At 35.2% G+C, this 18631-nt stretch overlaps 1 protein-coding gene across 2 annotated transcripts in view; it reads right to left on the bottom strand.

Moving 5' to 3' along the window:
- EPHA3 (EPH receptor A3) overlaps nucleotides 1–18631 on the bottom strand; it is a 360792-nt gene that overhangs the window by 6787 nt on the left and 335374 nt on the right. For both annotated transcript variants that reach the window (XM_004777946.3, XM_004777945.3), the window contains exons 14-16: nucleotides 17219–17368; nucleotides 15506–15699; nucleotides 2208–2363 (exon numbers count right to left, since the gene is read on the bottom strand). In XM_004777946.3, the coding sequence (XP_004778003.2) occupies nucleotides 2208–2363; nucleotides 15506–15699; nucleotides 17219–17368 (500 nt within the window). The remainder of the gene's footprint in view (nucleotides 1–2207; nucleotides 2364–15505; nucleotides 15700–17218; nucleotides 17369–18631) is intronic.

Below are 18631 nucleotides of genomic sequence, written 5' to 3'. Positions count from 1 at the left end.
GGTAGGATGAAATACCAAGTTAAATATTTTATAACATTTGAGGTAAATATGTTGCCTCATTCAATTTCCCCATATTGCATATTATGCATTTTTTAATACATTTTCATTTTTGTTATAAAAACTAGGAGCATGAAGGACAGCACACCGCAGAGATCCACAAGACAATTATTTTCAAGGAGTTTTAGGTCAATAGATGTTAATTCTACATTGTCCCTGCATTAAGGAGATAGGACAGGAGAAAGAACATTGTGGGGATTGAAGTAGATGTGGAACCATCTGGCTTCGTGTGAAGGACAAATCTGAAAGAGCAGTCTCCCAGGAAAAGTCAGCTTTCATCTTCCGTGTACATTCATAGGTCATTCAAATAATAACAATTAAGTTAAAATATTTTCAACAGCCAAAAAGAGCTCACTGTCCAACAGTGGAGTGTGGAGACAGACACATCCCAAACTTGGAAGTAGAGCAAATGCCACTACTTCATCGTTTTAAGCAAATAGCCTTATTACCACATTCACAGCTCCCAACATATGACTCTATTTAAACTGTGAGCTAGCAGTTAATCATATTAACAGTGCTCTGCTAATCCACTCTAGCATGCTTTTTCATTATCTAAAAGCTCTGAGTGTTGATATTTGATGGAGAATAAACATTTGTATACCTTTGTCTTTGGAAATCTGGCAATGGTGCAGAAATGTCCAACTTTGTGTTTGTTCTTTGCTATGCCTCTGTGCTCTGAAGCAGGTGCCTTGTAGAGCATAACCCTAATTGTTTACATTACTAAAATAAGAATTAATAAAAATATTTAAATACATTAATATATCCTGAGACTGTGTCTGATCAAAATAACTACCACAGAAACTCAAATGGTATTGTTGATTGAGTCAGAAGTCTATTCAATAAACATTACATTCCACTTCATACAGAAAAGCCAACATGTGTCAAGTAGATTGGAGTGGGTTTATTTTCTAAGAGCAAATTCTCCTTCAATAGGAACGTTCCCTTCCTAAAGATCTTTTTGTGAAGTTCTGTGTTTCCTATTGGAATGCTATATTATACATGATAAGCTTTACCTATTTGTTAGGCACTTGTATCTCTATTAATTATACTGTACACTCCTTTTTGACATCTAATCTGTTGCTCTCCACAGTGACTTTGTTTAAATGACCAACAGGGTGACAATGAAAATCTTTAAGTATTCAACATTTGAATATTAAGATATTGAATGGCAAGGATAAGACTAAAGGAACTTGTGCATGGAAATGCAAAAAAAAAAAGTCACTATGCAAAAAAAGAAAAACAATGCAGTCAAATTAGGACATCAATTAAATTGGTTTTCTTTCACAGAGAGATGGAGAATATGGCTTCTGGCTCTTCCTTTTCCACTTCCCAATTACCATATCCTATGAAGGAGGACTAATTTTATTGATTATATATTGGATTCAGTTAATTCTTTATAAACTCTCTTTGCCTTAGACCCATGTGTTCAAAGGATTCTTATTATATCAAAGAATTCTTTTTAGCAAAAATCCCTAAGAAGCACAGCATGTTATACTTGATATTTGACCTTTACACATGACACCATAAATTAACACTAATTAATGCATACTAATTATGCATATCCTGTCTTTCCAATCTGACTATAAGCCTTTTAAGGAAAACAAATAATATTATGTCTTAAACATATTTATAACTCCAGTTTCTAACATGATACCCTTCAAAGGATAGACAGTCAATAATAAGTGATGAAATACAATTATTTAGTATTTGTGAAACTACTTTTAGACTTTAATGTGTTTCCCTATATGCCATCCTATCCACTTAGTCCTTAATTTTCCTCTTCTATAGAGGTTGGGCTTTGTTATAAATAATAGAAAATCACAAATGCAGGAATGCTTTAATCATCATGCTATGTTTTCTTATGTCTTAAACTAAGAACTTGGGTCATTAGGGCTGGGAGTGGGTATGTATCTGTTGGTCTATCTGAGAAAGGTCATAATTCAATAAAGACACCTATTGTGGGGAGCTATGGTGAGGGAGAAAAGACATCAACACACATAAATCTAGAAGATGTCATTGACAAAGAGACCCAGGACCCAGAGGACAGTAAGAACCTCAGAGGTTCAGCTAACATGTATAGCTCATTAATTCAAAACATGTATGTCCAGCAGAAATTTCAGAATCATTCAGTCTTAAAATTTTTCTCTTACTCTGTGGAAATCTTGGCTATGGTGTCACAAGAACTGTACTCCACGCCTGTGAAGATTTCCTTGCACTGTGCTGTCCGGACACCATTAAGCCAGTCACCTGTTGTGCGGAAGGTAGTGATGTCGACATTGCTTTGGTCCAGAAGAAGATTTGATGGCCTGCAAAAAACGAAAACACCAAAGGAAGAGAGATCAGGAGTCAGCAGTGTTACTGCGTGTCAAAATTTGACACCAACATCAGCAGGAACTTCCAGACTTCATGTGGTGTTCCTGTTTATTTGTGGAATTTATCTGTCATGAAGGCTTCATCTGTTCAAGCTGGCAGCTTGCAAGAATACTGTGCAATCATCTTGTCTCAGTGCTTCCCTCTCCACTCACGACTGCTTTGTAAATCATCAAAACTTTGCCAGTGGAATGCATAAATAGACCAATACATACTTCTTCAGTTATTTTCTTTAACTATTAGCAAAGATGGTGGCACTTCAGGATCCAGTTGTAGTAGACATGCCATACTGAATACCTAACTGTCTGGAAGTTCATTTGTAGACATTGTACAGGTTGCTGTCTAAAGGACAGTTGAATAACTGAGACTGTAATTATGGTAGGGCATAAAATCAGCACAGATGTAAATAATGTCACATAGGTCATTAAAAATAAAAATCACAAAAGAAATAGAAAAAGTAGATGAGTAACAATAAATGAAATTCTCACATATATGACAACATCAAATGGAGTTCATGATTTATAGAGAAAGATGAAAGAGGGAGAGATAAATAGATAATAGATATCATGACTGTGGTTTATATTGCACAATACAATCATCATTAAGGGAAACTTCTAGAACTGTTTTATATAATTACATGCCTTACCATAGATCTATGCCCAACTGCAAGATCTGGTAAATAAAAGGAACAGCAGGGACATAAAAGAAACAGAAGGGACCATATTTTTATCCTGGGAGAGCCAAAAGAAGCAGCCTTTTGGTAAAATGCCCTTGGGGTGTTTTTTCAGCTCTCAGTGACCCATATAATTGTCCTTTGACTCATAAGACTGGGACCAGTTACCAGATAGAAAATTGATTGTCCTCTTTTTTCATTTTCTCCTCTCAAGGAAAGGAGCTTGAGCAAAAGTAGTTATGAAGACCTTTGTTTTGAGATGAATATTAACAACTGGCAATAATGATTACATTGAATATTATGCTTCTATACTAAGCATGTTACACAGATATGAAGGGCTTTAATTCTTACAACATTGATGATAATATGTCCCTACAATAGATGTGGAAACCAAAACTAAAAGAGATTAAATCACAAATCTTGGTTTCCTCAGGCAAAAAAAGGCAAAACTAGGATTTAGAGGCAAGTTATTTTATACCAAAGCCCACACTCCTGGCCACTGGTGGAACTTTGTTCATATTGCTTTTCTCATGTTTCTCTTAAGTACTTTGTGGTTCCAAGATGTGGCCTGTTTGATTTTTATATTCCACAAAATGTAGAGGTCTAGTGCACAAGCACTGGAACCATAAGGCTTGGGATGAACCCTGGATATAGCTCACACTATCTGATCTTCTTTCTTTCTTCTTTCTTTCTTTCTTCCTTTCTTTCAGATTTATTTACTTATTTGAGAGAGAAAGAGAGAGAGAGTGAGTGCATGTGCAGGTGAGGACAGAGGGACTGATAGAGGGGGAGAGAGACAATCTCAAACAGGCAGTACACCTAGCAGGATCCCAAGAGCCCAACACTGGGCTCAATCTCATGATCCTGATATCGTGACCTGAGCTGAAATCAAGAGGCCAATGCTTAATTGACTGAGCCACCCAGGCAACCCCATTGGTTTTCTTATCTTGTCTGTTTGCACATCTGTAAAATGGGAATGACCATCACAGTAGATTTCACACAACTAAAGATTAAATTAGGTTTAAAAAAGAGTACATATGTTAAGTGAAACTCAGAGATGTGTAGACATGTAATATGATATCAGTTAGCTATTTGTTATTCTGACATAAGGTAATACATCTAGTCAAATGGTTGAAGTTTTTAAAACTTCAAAAAGAAAATAATAATCCCAGTTCATGAAAAATACTAGGAATGTGGTGATGCTGTTAATTATCTTTCTGAGCAACTAGAAGTTTAGTCATGTACAATCTTAGGAGCATAATAGGGCAACAATCTCGTAAAGCAGGTATAATTGGGGACCTCATTAGAATAGCCAATAACTTTTATAAGCTCACAATGATTCTATAACCAATGCTTGCAAATAGGTATGCTATTCTCACTTCTGTAGTTTCTGTTTTCATTACTGCAAATAATATATATTATTAACATTAAAAATGTGTGTGTCATAACCTAATCTTTAACTTATAATTGAGAAGGTACATTTAGATTTTTACCTTTTCAAAGTTATCCTTCAGAATCTTTCATGTTTTGTGATACTGCAGTTGAATTCAATTAGCATTGAACTCTTAAAATTTTTTTTAATTATTTTTAAAATCCCCAATGTTAGGATTTGTTAACTAAACTTCATATTTTCCTATCTATGAAAAATTAATACTTTGCCTAAATGAAATCTATTTTTTGAGGTGCAATTTAGAATTGTCAGAAGACAGAACAAATGAAGAATATACTAACATACATTTATCCTTATTTTAGAAACAAACTCAGCTCTTTAAAGTACCAATTCAGTAATATTTTTAGAAGTAGCACGGAATAAAGACAGAAGGAACAGACCTGACAAAATTAAACTGCTTAGTGTTTTATCTATGAATAATAACCATTGATTATCATTTAGGAAATGTGGTAAAGCTCATGTTCTCAGGAGGAAACGTTTCTGTAAAGCAAATCTACAAACATGCCAACTCTACTGACATTTAAAAGGAATTTTTAATTGGGAGATTTTTATTACCACTGATAATATTTCTCAACTCACTCGTATAGAAAACATGCTTAAGTGTGAGGCTAATATTCTCAAACCTGAACAATTTTGTATCGTGTCCTAACCCTGCAGGCTACTGTTGGAGACACATGAGAGAATGTAAATTGACAGTCCATTTGGATTTTGATGGGGATACATTAAATTTTTTTGATGAAAATAAATTTTTAAGTATTTTTTTCATTTGATATAAAAAAATATTAAGGAAATCTTAATACTCAGTTGAAGAAAAAATTGATAGCATGAGAGCTTGGTTCTGTCTGTATTTTTATCCTCTACAGAAAAAATAGCTCAATAGCTAGTTCCCTCCCTCTCCTGATCATTTGTAAAGAAGAGGGCAGCTGAGAAGGGATGGCTTTTCAACCTTCTTTCCATTAAACTAAACTCAACTATTGCAATTTCATCTACCTCAAGTATTTTATTTATAAATTAAAACCAAAAAATTACAGAGTTTATAATTTCATTTATATATTATAGTTTAGTTTTAACTAACAGAGGTTATCTTTAAAAAATGGAAAAGAGACAAAAATTAGATATTATTTTAAAAATCATTGACTATCTTTCCTTCAAGGAATACCTAGAAAACTACACAATATAAATAGAACATTGTATAAATTATTCTCTTCGGGGGAATATGTAAAAATAATTTTCTATGACTCTTTAAATTACTCATCTGTAAAAAAGGTTAAATCATTGAAAATTTCTTGGTTTTGTTTTCTTTCCCAGGAACTTGATGCAGATACACAAGCCAGATTCCAAAATCTACACAATATTCTTGGATTGTTTTAACATGGCCCTCATGGGTGAAATAGCTTTTGTCACTAGCCAGCATTACATAGAACACTGGACCCCTTGGATAAGTCACAGAATTAGCAAACAAAATTGATAGGAATCCCATTAAATCAGGTGGAGATAATTTTATAAGAAAAATGAAGTCATACTTAGAAGACAATAAAATACTAAACCATCTACAGGCAAACGTGCACACACACACACACACACACGCACGCGTGCACACAGGCACATACACACACACACACACGCCCGCGCACACACCCCACAGCTTGTATTTCTACAGTAGCTGCAGTAAAGAATCTAATGTCGACTCTTGGTCCCATGAACAGCAATACTCCTTTATTTATGGGCTTGTGGGTATGAAGAATCAAACCCCAGGACATTTATTCAGAATATTTATGAACTGTGCCTAATAGCAAAATGCAGAACTTTTTCTTCTCAGTTCAAACTGGTTTGTATTTTTAAACTCAACACTATAGCCAGACTCAACAAGAGTTTAGAGAAAATTAGTATAAACAAATTGAAATGGAACAGGACGTGCAGATTAGGGATTAGAGTGACCCCAACTGAGTTTTTCTGTTTATTACTTGGATCAAAGTACAATGAAGACAAAGAATGGCCTAATTTTAATGCCAGTGACCTCAGAATAACCAGCCCTGCAAAGTATCATTTTTCCACTTCCAGGATTTCTCTGGGGAATTCAAATAAAAATTGGTTCCTTTCCTCCTCAGAGAGGACATCTGGAGAGTTTATCAATGGATAGGAATTTGTCTCTCACTGTGAAGAGCCTGTGATGTCTCTTCATGCGCACCAAGGGAATGTCCGCTTTTTTGAGCAGCTGCAGGCATTGGCTATTTTTTTTTTTTTAGACCCAGCCCCAGGCTTGGGTCTGAAGGGGAAATTTATAGGCTGGGTGATGTGCTCTGTGAGCTCACACTTTTACTAGACAAATTAGATAGGTTTCAATCCATGCAGCTGTAAACGGTGTCCTGCAGAGTTCCACCTGATCTTTTACAGCTTTTCATAAATCAGTACCTACTGGCCACAAACCGCAGTCATTAAAAAGAAATCATGGAAATTACATGTTTGCTCAGGGGAAGCAAAAAAATAACTTTCCTCCCCCTTCTCTCTCCCTCCTTGTATTTAGGCTTGTGAATTATTCTTTTATGGATTTTCATACTGTTGCATTAAAGAGGTATGCATGTAATTTCTTCCCATCAATTCCTATTTTACCTGCAAATGGTTTCATACCAATTAGCACCCAATATTGGGGACCAAATATCAATAAAGAACTGCCAGTCCCAAGAATATCTTCCATAATGAGGTTATTTCAATATTGAATTAGAATTCCAAATCACTAGGATTGAATGTTAAGTTATCCTTTTAGAATATAAAGACTCCTTTTGGTATACAAGTGGCTTTATTTTTCATGTATTAAAAACAATGATTAATACACATTTCCTTGATAAGTAAGTAGGTCCTAAACTACATTTAGAAGTAAATATCAATAACAGCGGAGATGAACACTCTATGACTATAATTATCTACATTTTGTCTGTTGTTCTGAATAGTTCCAGGGAATATATGTACTCAAGAATAGTTTCTTAAAGACAGAATATCAATTATATCTATCCTTATTATTGTCTGAAATTAGTTGTCTAATTTTTCAATGATTCTTCTTGATTAATTGTTAATTTTTTTATTTTAAACAATGTCTTCCTGCTATAGTTCAGGGGTAAATCTTGTATTTGTCAATTTTTTATATGTGGATTTATTACAATTTTGATCTTTTTATCACTCATATTAAAAATTCCACATAAGATTAGGAAAATTTAATTTGTCCTAAGTAACTAAAAATAATTTTGAGTGTATAAAGTTCCCAATAGGAAAGTAGTATATCCATGACACATTAAAGAAAAGTAAAGTCCTTGTGTTTATTTTAGTTATCTCTGGGCCTTAAGGATAAGAATCTTAGCAGTTATAGCTATTACATCTGGTTTAATTCCCCCCAATGGCAAAATTACCTACTTTGATTTTTATGATTAAAAAAAAAAAATCATCTGGGTCTTTGGCACACTCGCTTCCCTATAAAAGTTTCTTCATCGTATTTGATCAGTGAGGAAATTCCCCTTGTCAGTTTCAGAATTGGAGGTCAAAGTCAACGTTCGGAAATAGATTGTTTTTGATTGTTAGACTTCTCTTATAGGATGTAGTATTTGTCAAAAACAGTTATTCTCAAAAATAATTATATCATATTCTCTTAGAAATCAGAAGTATTTTATTTACATGAATTTACTGCTATTAACAGGGAAACATTACTAGTGTTGCTTATGTTTACTCCTATTTATCTTGCCAAATTAATAATAAAAAAAATCCCTTCAAAGTTAGTGATCAATACAATGGAACAGTATATTTTAAATTATTTCAATAAACCACCTGAGTATAATTGGATCTATAGAACCTCATTCTAAATTATAATTAGAGGGATGCTTGGGTGGCTCAGTTGGTTAAGCACCCTGCTCTTGATTTTGGCTCTGATCATGATCTCAGGGTCCTGAGATGGAGCCCAGTGTTGGACTCTATGCTCTGTAGGGACTCTGCTGGAGATTTTCTCCCTCTCCCACAGCCTCTCCCCCTACCATTCACATGCTCTCTAAAACAAGTAAATATTTAAAAGAATTTTTTTTTAAAATTACAATTCAATACATCGTTTAAGAACTTATGCCATGAATTTGGTTGCCTTCACTTTAGAACCTCATTCTAAATACATGGGATGTATTATTCAATACTTTATGCCAAAAATATGTATTCCATAAATTAAAATATTATTGAAGAATCCAAATGCCTGGAGTATTAAATTATGTAAATTTAAAGAAAAAAAGTCTCTATTCTATTTTATATAAATGTCCATAAGTTAAAAAGGAATTTATTTAGTGCCTAAATAGAAATGAATCAATTCATCTCACATTTTTCTCTATTGTTAGTCTTCTTTATTTTTAATTTAGCTACATTCATAAAAATAGCTTAATTCATTTAAATACAAGAGCTATATTTTATATAGAATATTAACCATTTGAGTATTTATATAGCATAAAATATGTACCATAAAAATAATTTAAATTATACATGATTAATTCTTCAAAATAGTCTCTTTTAAAAAATGAATTTTTAAATTTTCTTGGTGGGGGTAGAGAGGGAGACCAAGAGAGAATCTCAAGTAGGCTCCATGCCGACACTGATCTCACCACCCTGAGATCGTGACTGAGCTGAAATCAAGAGCCAGACACTTAACCAACAGAGCCACCCAGATTAAAAATGAATTTGATTTATTTCTCCTATCTGTGTAACTAAATTATATGTTAAGTAGGAGAAAATTTATCATTCTAAGACCATTTTCTATTTAGTTTTATGGAAGTATTTTTTTCCTTTTTTAATTATTTATTTATTTACTAGAGCGAGAAAGAGCACGAGCCGGGGGGGAGTGGTAGGCAGGAGAGGGAGAAGTGCCCTCCCTCTGCCTGATGTGGGGTTCCATGTTCCTGGGACCCTGGGAGCATGAGTTGAACCAAAGACAGAGGCTTAACTGACTGAGTTACCCAAGTGTCCCATGGAAATATTTTCTATCAAGAACTTCTTTAAGAAAAATTTTGTTCTTTTTTCTTTTTTTAAGATTTTGTTTATTTATTCGAGAGAGAGAGAGAAAGAACACAGAGCTGGGCAGAGGTGCAGAGGGAGGGGCACAGGGGGAGAAGCAGACTCCTCACTGAGCAGGGAGCCTAACAAAGAGCTCAACCCCAGATTCCACGGGTCATGACCTGAGCCAAAGGCAAACGCTTAACCAACTGAGTCACCCAGACGCCCCGATTTCTTCAATTCTTAAAAAAAGGAGGGAACTTTGTTTACCGTTTTACACATGTGCGTTATATTTACATTTTTTTCTAAATTTTTTAAAAGCACTGTTTTTTCATTAACTTTTCACATCCAATTATAACTAAACCTCTTAAAATGTTGTATCTCATGTTACCACTGTAAAAGAATCAAAATACTTCTCTAAAAAGAACCCAATGTTATCACCCTTGCTTAAGTGAATGGCTTTTTTCTCTCAGTCATCTTGTTTTCCCCACCACTCTTAAGCAGCTTTTGATAACAGTTCATTCTATCCACTTCTGGAAAATTCCTGGAGCTGTGGATTCAGTAATGGTCTAAGTCACATTTTTAATTCTGCCCCTGATTTCTACCAACCACTTGGTATCCTTCTGCTCTGTGATTGGTACTGTTCCCCCAAAGCTCTAAAGAGACCGTTTTCTTTCTCTCTGGGTAGTGTATGCAATGGGTTCATGCTCTGAGATATTTATGAATGTTTCATACTTTTTTTTTCTTTTAGGACTGCCATCCACTGACATTAATTGGCTCTACAATCCCTTATAAGGGGCCAGAAATCCTCATGAGCTACCATCACACCGTGTTACATAGGATGGAAGCATTCACCCGTTTCAATTAGCTTCCTGGCCCTTACAAACATTTTGGTTCTGGATTAAGTGATGGAGGCGTTCAGAAGCTTAAAAAGGCTCCCTAAACATCAAGAGAGCCCAGAGGCAGCAAGAAGAAGCATAGAGACAGATTGGGGGAGGGGTGGGATGACCCAATGTCAACTTCTGTGACAGACACCCTCCACTACTCATAGATTAAAATCTCCCTATAACCATGAGATATCAAAGTTTTAATTACAAATTACAATACTAGAAAAATAAAAAGAGATATATTTGTGGTAAAGCCCATCATTACTAGGGGCACCTGTGTGGCTCAGTCAATAAGTGCCTAACTCTTGACTTAGGCTCAGGTTACGTTCTCAGGGACCTAAGATCTAGCTCTATGTCAGGCTCTCCACACAGTGTGGAATCTACCTGCCCCTCTCTTTTTGCCTCCCCCAGTTTGTGTTACCACTCTCTCTCAAAAAAATAAATAAAATCTTAAAAAAAAAAAAATCAAACAAACCAACCCAGCATTGCTAGATTGAGGTCTGTACCCCTAGGCAAGTTTCTTGAGGCTTTTTATTATCTTTATAGAGAAAAGGCTCTATATTGATTGCCCAGGTTTAATTTCTCCCCCAGTTTGATATGTGAACTTGTAGTTTCCTGTGGGACTTGGTCTCATTGTTCCAAAATGCTCTTCTGTCTCACAGACCTGCTCTTCCTTATGCCGTTCCTATGCTGTCAGTGAGAGCACCGTTCTCATGTCCTCCATTTTCAAAACCTAGAAGTACTCTCCAATACTTTCCCTGTCGATCTGCACAGCTCCTTGGCCACCATGTCCTATAATACTTCAGTAAAACTTTTTGAACTCATACATTTTCTTTTTGTTTCCTCTGCTCTACCCAAGAGAAAGTTCTTTCTTAAACAACTGAAATCATCTCCCAACTCCTTATTATGAATGTCTTTACTCCAGCCCTTCTTAGGACTATCTGCCAGAGACCTATTTGATAGGCAGCAGACCACATGTCACTTAAGTATCTTCCATGGTTTCTCTTTTCTTTATGGACAAAAGTCCAGATCTCTAATGATGCCACAAAATCTTCCATTATCCTGTGAAATAATCTATCAGGCTCTTTCTTCATCTTTGCCTTTTTAAATCCTATATTTCTGCAGAATTGTATGATGCCAAAAAATTTGGAAGTATCTTAAGTTTTTGTGTGTTCGCTTCTTTGCACAGTGTTCCCCTAGCCTGATGTGATCTGATCTGCCTAAAGACATTTCATCCAGTGTTCAAAAGTTACTTCTTCTCTATGACTAATCATCATAGAGCCTAGTAAAATGCCTGGCACAAAGTAACTTCTAACTGAACATCTGTGGCTTCATATCAATGTACTGTCTAAACTTCCAAGTTCATGTATGTCTCCTTCAATTACACTACTTTTAGGAAAATAAATCAATTACCATAAGACAAACATAACATAAAATTTTATATAACTCTCCTTCTCTTCTCACCACCGCCTGCAATATCTAAGTTTTTAGTTGGCACACCTTGACCATCTGCTAATATATCCTCCTACTTCCAGCAGGAATATTCACAAAGACACTCTCAGTGGAAGGTTCTCTGGGAATTATTCTGTTATGAATCACCAACTCTAATGAAGGTTGAAAAGTGAAATGATGCATCGTAGAAGGATTTCTGTAATGTATATGAAATAAATTGTGCCATGAAACTAACTAGACACAGGCTGACTCTGGAAAACATCATCTCCATTGGAATGATGGAATAATGTTACTTTTCCTAATGGAGTTTATAGGCATAATTCTATACACTAATCTAAATAAGTCATTCAGAAACTTGAATTCTTGGTGCTACCCACAAAATCAAATGAGGACAGTCTCCTAGTGTGCTTGGATGAGGACATTTTGGAGGTGAGTTGATAGAGACATGAAATTTTGCTTAGGAGAAAATTTTAAGATTTTAGTATTATGACTAATGTCTGCATAAATCTATATAATGAAAAGAAAAAAAATAACAAGAATTTTTTTTTTAAAAAATCCTTCTATTGAAATGGATGTTTGTTATTTTAGAAAATGTATATTGGTGTACTTAGCAGATAGTCATTGAGTTCCCAGTACCAACTTGGTACTGGTAATATAAGAGAGACATGGCATCTGATCTCATAGGACTTAGAATTTATCTGAGTAATGGATACTTAAAAAGAAAACACACAAAAGAAATTAAATTAGGAAAGCAGTGGAAGGGTGAAGCTACCACGAGAAAACAAAAGCATAAATTTTTTTGAATATTAATTTTGAAGACACTGTGAGACTCTGATTTGAGAAGTTTGGCCATGAAGTCCTGTGGATAAAAAAGGAAGGACCTGGCAGAGATGTGAGACCAGCAGAGATAATGTTGGCAAACAACATCCCCTAAATTCCCTGTATGATAAAAATCACCTGAAGTTTTTTTTTCCTAGACCAGGATAACTGTCTATTTAATTAGTTATCCTGTGATTCTTATTGCCTGGGAATTTTTTTTAAGATTTTATTTATTTATTTGACAGAGCAGGCTCCCCACTGAGCATAGAGCTCGATGCAGGGCTAGATCCCAGGACCCTGGGATCATGATCTGAGCCTAATGCAAAGGCTTTAACCCACTGAGCCACCCAGGTGCCCCTTGCCAGGGGAGATTGAGAAACAATGTAATTTAGCACATTTCTGTGGCAATGGTTCTGCCCCCCAAAAGTATCTAGATATGCAAAGGAGGAGGAAGGGAGAGAGTTGGGGGAGAGGGAGAGAAAGGAAGGATTTGCCTCTGACAAGTAGATGGGCACTTGCTCTACGCCCCTCTTATAATTAGAGAGAGAGAGAGAGAAAAAAAAAAGCAAGACGGGTAGGTGCAGGCACCTAATTTTTTGTTTTGTTGCCAGAATTTCCCATCTGAGGGCTCGTATTTTCTCAATGAAGTATGTGGCAAGAACATCACTGGAAAATTAAAGGGGGGTGGGAATGAGTTTAATCAGTGATTATAAAGGATGAAATAAACATTATTTAAAATGGAAAAGCAAATTTTCTAAAGAAAAAAATGTTTTCTTGACACTGTTATATGGAACTTAAGGTTGTTAACTAATAAATTTACATTGATGCAATCCACCTGGTTGTGTGTTTTAAGGGCAATAAATAAACATATAAACAAAACTTCCATGACTTTTATATTTAAGTGAATTAAGATATATGGGACCTCTTAGAAAACTATTTTCCTAAAGTTACTTACTTCGTGACAAAATACATAGAATTTATCAAGTACGAAGAATATATATTAGGAGAAATAATATTCAATTTCAATAAGAATAGAAAAGTGAATTTAAGAAGTATTTTAAAATTTGAGTACTAGGAGATATCCGGATATTAACACCATTTCCCCGACACAGAATTGGAATTAAAGATACCTTGATCATATTACATGAGTTAGAAATATTATCTTATAGAAATGGCTTGCATGTCTTTTTTATGATATGGAAAGAACTGAAAGATATTTATTTTTTGTTGTTCTTGCTTCCCCCCATGACTGCTATTGAGTAAAGATCAAAAGAAATGGATTCAGGGTACAAACTATGGCCCAGAGAAGGGATTTCTCCAACCCGTTGTGTGGATCCAACCCATCGGGCAGATTTCCAAGAGAGTCTGTACAGTTTCTCTCTGTGAAGATTTGAGCAAGAGAGTCAATCTTACAGGATAAGTTACAAGTAGTTTTTCCTGCTAAAGATATATCATCAAGTTCAATCTTAGTGACCCCTAAATGTTATTTTCAACAAATAATCTATAATCTTAGATTCCTCTTATTCATTTCATACAAATATAGTGCAAAACCTGGATCATGTAGTCTTAATATAATTGTTCCTCTTAATGTTAAAATGTTAAAAATCATATGCTATTATAAAGTGCATCAGCAAATGCTCTATCAATTTGAAAATCATAATTCTTGGTGATTATCAGCAAAGACAGCAAAAGAGAAACAAACTCCTTTGAATAAAGGATTATGTTATATCTTTTTGATATAACATTTTTTATGAGTCATCTTTTACATGAGTCATGGTAAATCATCACTCACTATGTAGCATTTATACATCCCATTTAATACTGTGGATATATATGCATAATAAATATAGTTCTTTTACTACAATCATGTAATTGTCCTATGAGAGCACATATCATCAGAATGGAAAAGACCTGCTTTGCTCTTATGTGTATAATAAGAATATAAATCTTTAAGCATGACAGCTTTGCCTTTAGTTTGTCTGAGAAGTATTAAATATATTAACACCTTTTTTTTTCCTTTCTCATGGCCACTGACAAAATTCATCTCTCATTCCCTACTTCTCCAATAGCACTTTTTAGATACACTTTAACTTGCATTCCTCAAAATCATTAAGAGAACAGAGGAGGAATATGCATAAAATTTCATGTCTGTCACGCATTTGGAATTGCATTATAGCTTTGATGTACTGACATCTGTCTTTTGTTGCCGGACACTGACATTATTTTATACTCCGTTTTATTCTCTACAGTGTCTAACAAAGTCATTGGCACACAATATAGGTTCAACAAATGTTTGTTTAGTTACACAGTGGGGGGAACTGCATCTGCTGGCCCAGTGCAATGTTTTGGAAGCTTTATTATTTTTGAAGCTTTATTTTAGATGAGGAATGAATCACGACTTTGCTAGAATTCACCACCACTCCAGGAGATTTCATTTTTTTCCCTTAAAATTTTTGTTTACATAGTAGAGAGTGAAAAGAAGCTATGTGTCCAGGGTTCCTATCTCCCGAAGATTTAAACCCAAGCCCAAATGTAGACTCACTCAAGTCAAGCTGGAAATTAAAAATATCTCTGAATTTCATCATTACGATTAAACAACATAAGAATTTCTCTTGGAAGTTTTTTTTTCTTTTTTTTTTTTAAGGAAGAAAAGAAAGACACTTTTCTCCAGTCCTCAGGAAAACAAGCTTCAAAAAATGCAGTTAGGGAAGTGGGAGAAGAAAATTAACACAGTGGAGATACAGAAAATACACTGATGTGTGAGTGAGAGCAAAATCTGAGTGTCACCTTGCTGCCGCGCTGGTGATGATCTTCAGGCTGCCTGGGTTCCGGATAAGCTTGTCCAGAATGCTGACAATCTGCTCAAACTTGGGTCTGTTGTTTCTGTCTTTCTGCCAGCAGTCCAGCATCAGCTGATACAATGCAGCTGGGCAGTCCATGGGGGGCGGCAGCCGATAGCCTTCATCCACAGCTTTAATCACCTGTGTGAGAAGCAGTTTCCAAGGACTTCAGAACTGAGACTCCTTTTATTCTCCGTGGGAAGGGTACACCAATGTGAATATTTTAAAGTTAAGTGGAAAAGTTCTCATTTTCATTTACTTAATAAGATGACAGCTTATCAAATAAATAAGAGATTATTCCTGCCTAGAGATGTTATATAAAAGGAGAGCTTGAGAGAGAGAACGTGAATTCAGGAAAGAAGCATTTGTCAAGCTCCTTTTCAGATGAAAATCAGAAGAAACATTTTGTGATATAGGAAATTCAATGAGTTATAAAGAAATTATTATGTGGTAATACAGATTTATATGGAATATCATTTGTACGTGAATGGATGCAGAAAAAGTTAGTGTACAGATTTTGTTTATATTTCATTCAAATGGTACCTCCCAAATCATAGTAAGTTTTTTAGGTAGGATCCTATGTGCCGAATAATGAAGTGATTATTAGTTCATTTGTAATTTTAAATCACATAAAACAGTGATTTTCAAACTTACTGTGTATCAGAATAATCTGGAGGACTTAATATATAGATTGTTCTCCTCTGATTCCATAAGTCTAGAGGAAGGCCCAAGAATTTGCATTACTAAAAATTCCCAAGCCCTGCTAAAGCTGCTGGTCCAGAGCCCACAGTCTGAGATCCTTGAATACAGAGAAAATTTGGACAAAAGAGATGTGGAAAAGTGAGTCTGATTTTCCCAGCACTATTATAAACATAGCTGGATTGGAGAGTAAAGAAAGGTTTTATTTGCAAATATGGTAAAAACAGTTTTATATGTAGTGGGCAGCAAATGACTAAAATCATCTGAGATTTCCGTCTCATGTATCTTTGAGATCATGCTCACAGTCTTTGGCTAAGGAAAAAGAAAAGCCTCTGAGTGCTGATCCCATGTCAACAGCATTCTTTTACTAAGCATTTGCAAGACATGAATTCTAAAACCAAAAATCCTTTTCAAAAATCATATCACAGTTACAATAGAAAGTTTAACATTATTTTTCCAACCGTATACTTCAATTCGTATGACTAAATTCACATGTAAGTTTAATACATTAAGAACAACAACACACAGACATTGGTTGCTTTGTCTGACACTGGGAAATGCTATGTTTAAGTAAACAAAATGCTGGCATAGATGCATTAATTAGATCTACAGAGAATGGCATACATGTGGCTTTTTAATGTTACATAGAAACAATTTTATAGCAAAAATACTTCAAACAGTCCCCGATATCTACTATCTTTTCAGTCACTTGTTTCATTACATTCTTATTACAAATGTCCTTATTTTGTCTCATTTCTAAACCCCTGCTTCAGGGAAACGTGTAAATCTATAAGAACAACTCAATTAACATCCTTGCAAGACTTGGAAACTATTTCATTTCTTCTAAGTATTCTATTTCAATGTCACAAACTGGGAGCCACCTGGTTTCATTATGCTCCACTTCCTTGCACAGCTTGATCTCTTAATCTGAACCCATAACTCATTGACTACAAATACTTACATCCTGATTGGACATCTCCCAGTATGGTCTCTCTCCATAGGACATCACCTCCCAGAGAACAATCCCGTAACTCCATACGTCGCTGGCTGACGTGAACTTGCGGTAAGCTATAGCTTCTGGTGATGTCCATCGGATTGGGATCTTCCCTCCCTTTAAATATAAAATTATGCACATATGTGATCAAGACTGAATTTGTCAGAGTATGTCTAAAATGGAATATGGGTTTCTGCTGAACTATCTGGATGTTCTATTTTAATGCCAAGCAGAAGCAAGTGGCATGCCATGTACTGAAGTGTTTACTTACAATTAATCTGTTGAAAGGAAAACATTTAAAACTTATTTAAATACCGCTGGTTTATATCAACTATGGCACATTAATTACTCATCTGAAAAAAATGACCTAAAGTAGGCGTGCTACATGGTATATTAGAATTGAACGTGGTATCCTGAGTCAACCTTTATTGATTTAACATAGCTTTATGTTTGACCAAGCAATCTTAGTTCAGAATGCAAGTTAATATTTGTAAAGAACTATACCAAAAGAAGAACTTATACCACTCCTTGATATATAATTTCTCATTGGTATTTGTTAACTAAATAAATTTTAAGCTAAATTATACTCTTAAAACACTCTCTTCGATTCATAATCAATCATCTCGATAAGTTTACCCGATGCTTCACTTCATCATTAATCACTGAAGTACCTTCCATGCACTAGGTAGGCACCACATGAACTAACTAGATATAATAACTACATTCCCAGAACTTACAGTCTAGAGGAGAATCTTGCTTCGCTGAGTTATGGGAGATATAAAGATATAACTCCCATGGAATTTGCTCTCAGTTTAATAAATATATTTAATAAAAATGTGTCGAATAGCAGCCATATGGGAAGTATTAGGCAAGTCACCGTGGGTGAGACAAATATAAATAACACTAGCCCTTCTGTTTGGAAAATCTCAGGCAACTAGGAATGATCATTAGTTGTTTTGAATAATGAAATGCAGAACGAAGTATCTAGTACTTTGTTTCTCAAACTTTATTATATATATGAATCAGCTGGAGCTTGCCCCCATTAAAATGGAAGCACTGATTCAGTAGTTGCAGAGTGTAGCCATGGTCTGCTTTTCTCAAAAGTTCCAGATAACGCTTACTGGTCACACTGGTCATAGACCTTCCAGGGTCTATGCAGCAGAGATGGCTATGACGCAGAGTATGGGGCTGAGAGGCTCACTAGAGAGACTGAGGAGGTCACATATGAATTGAGCCTGAAAAGATGTACAGATCTATTTTAAAGACTTTATTTATTTGACAGAGAGACGCAAGGGGAAAAGGGAACACAAGCAGGGGGAGCAAGAGAGGGAGAAGGACTTCCAGCTGAGCAAGGAGCCCAAAGTGGGCCTTGAACCAAGG

This window comes from Mustela putorius, unplaced genomic scaffold (assembly GCF_011764305.1).
Source record: "Mustela putorius furo isolate JIRA1106 unplaced genomic scaffold, ASM1176430v1.1 tig00003834_pilon_pilon_pilon, whole genome shotgun sequence".
Classification (NCBI taxonomy): Eukaryota; Metazoa; Chordata; class Mammalia; order Carnivora; family Mustelidae; genus Mustela; species Mustela putorius.
The sequence above is the reverse complement of the archived record's forward strand: the minus strand, read 5'-3'. Positions and strand labels throughout refer to the sequence as shown.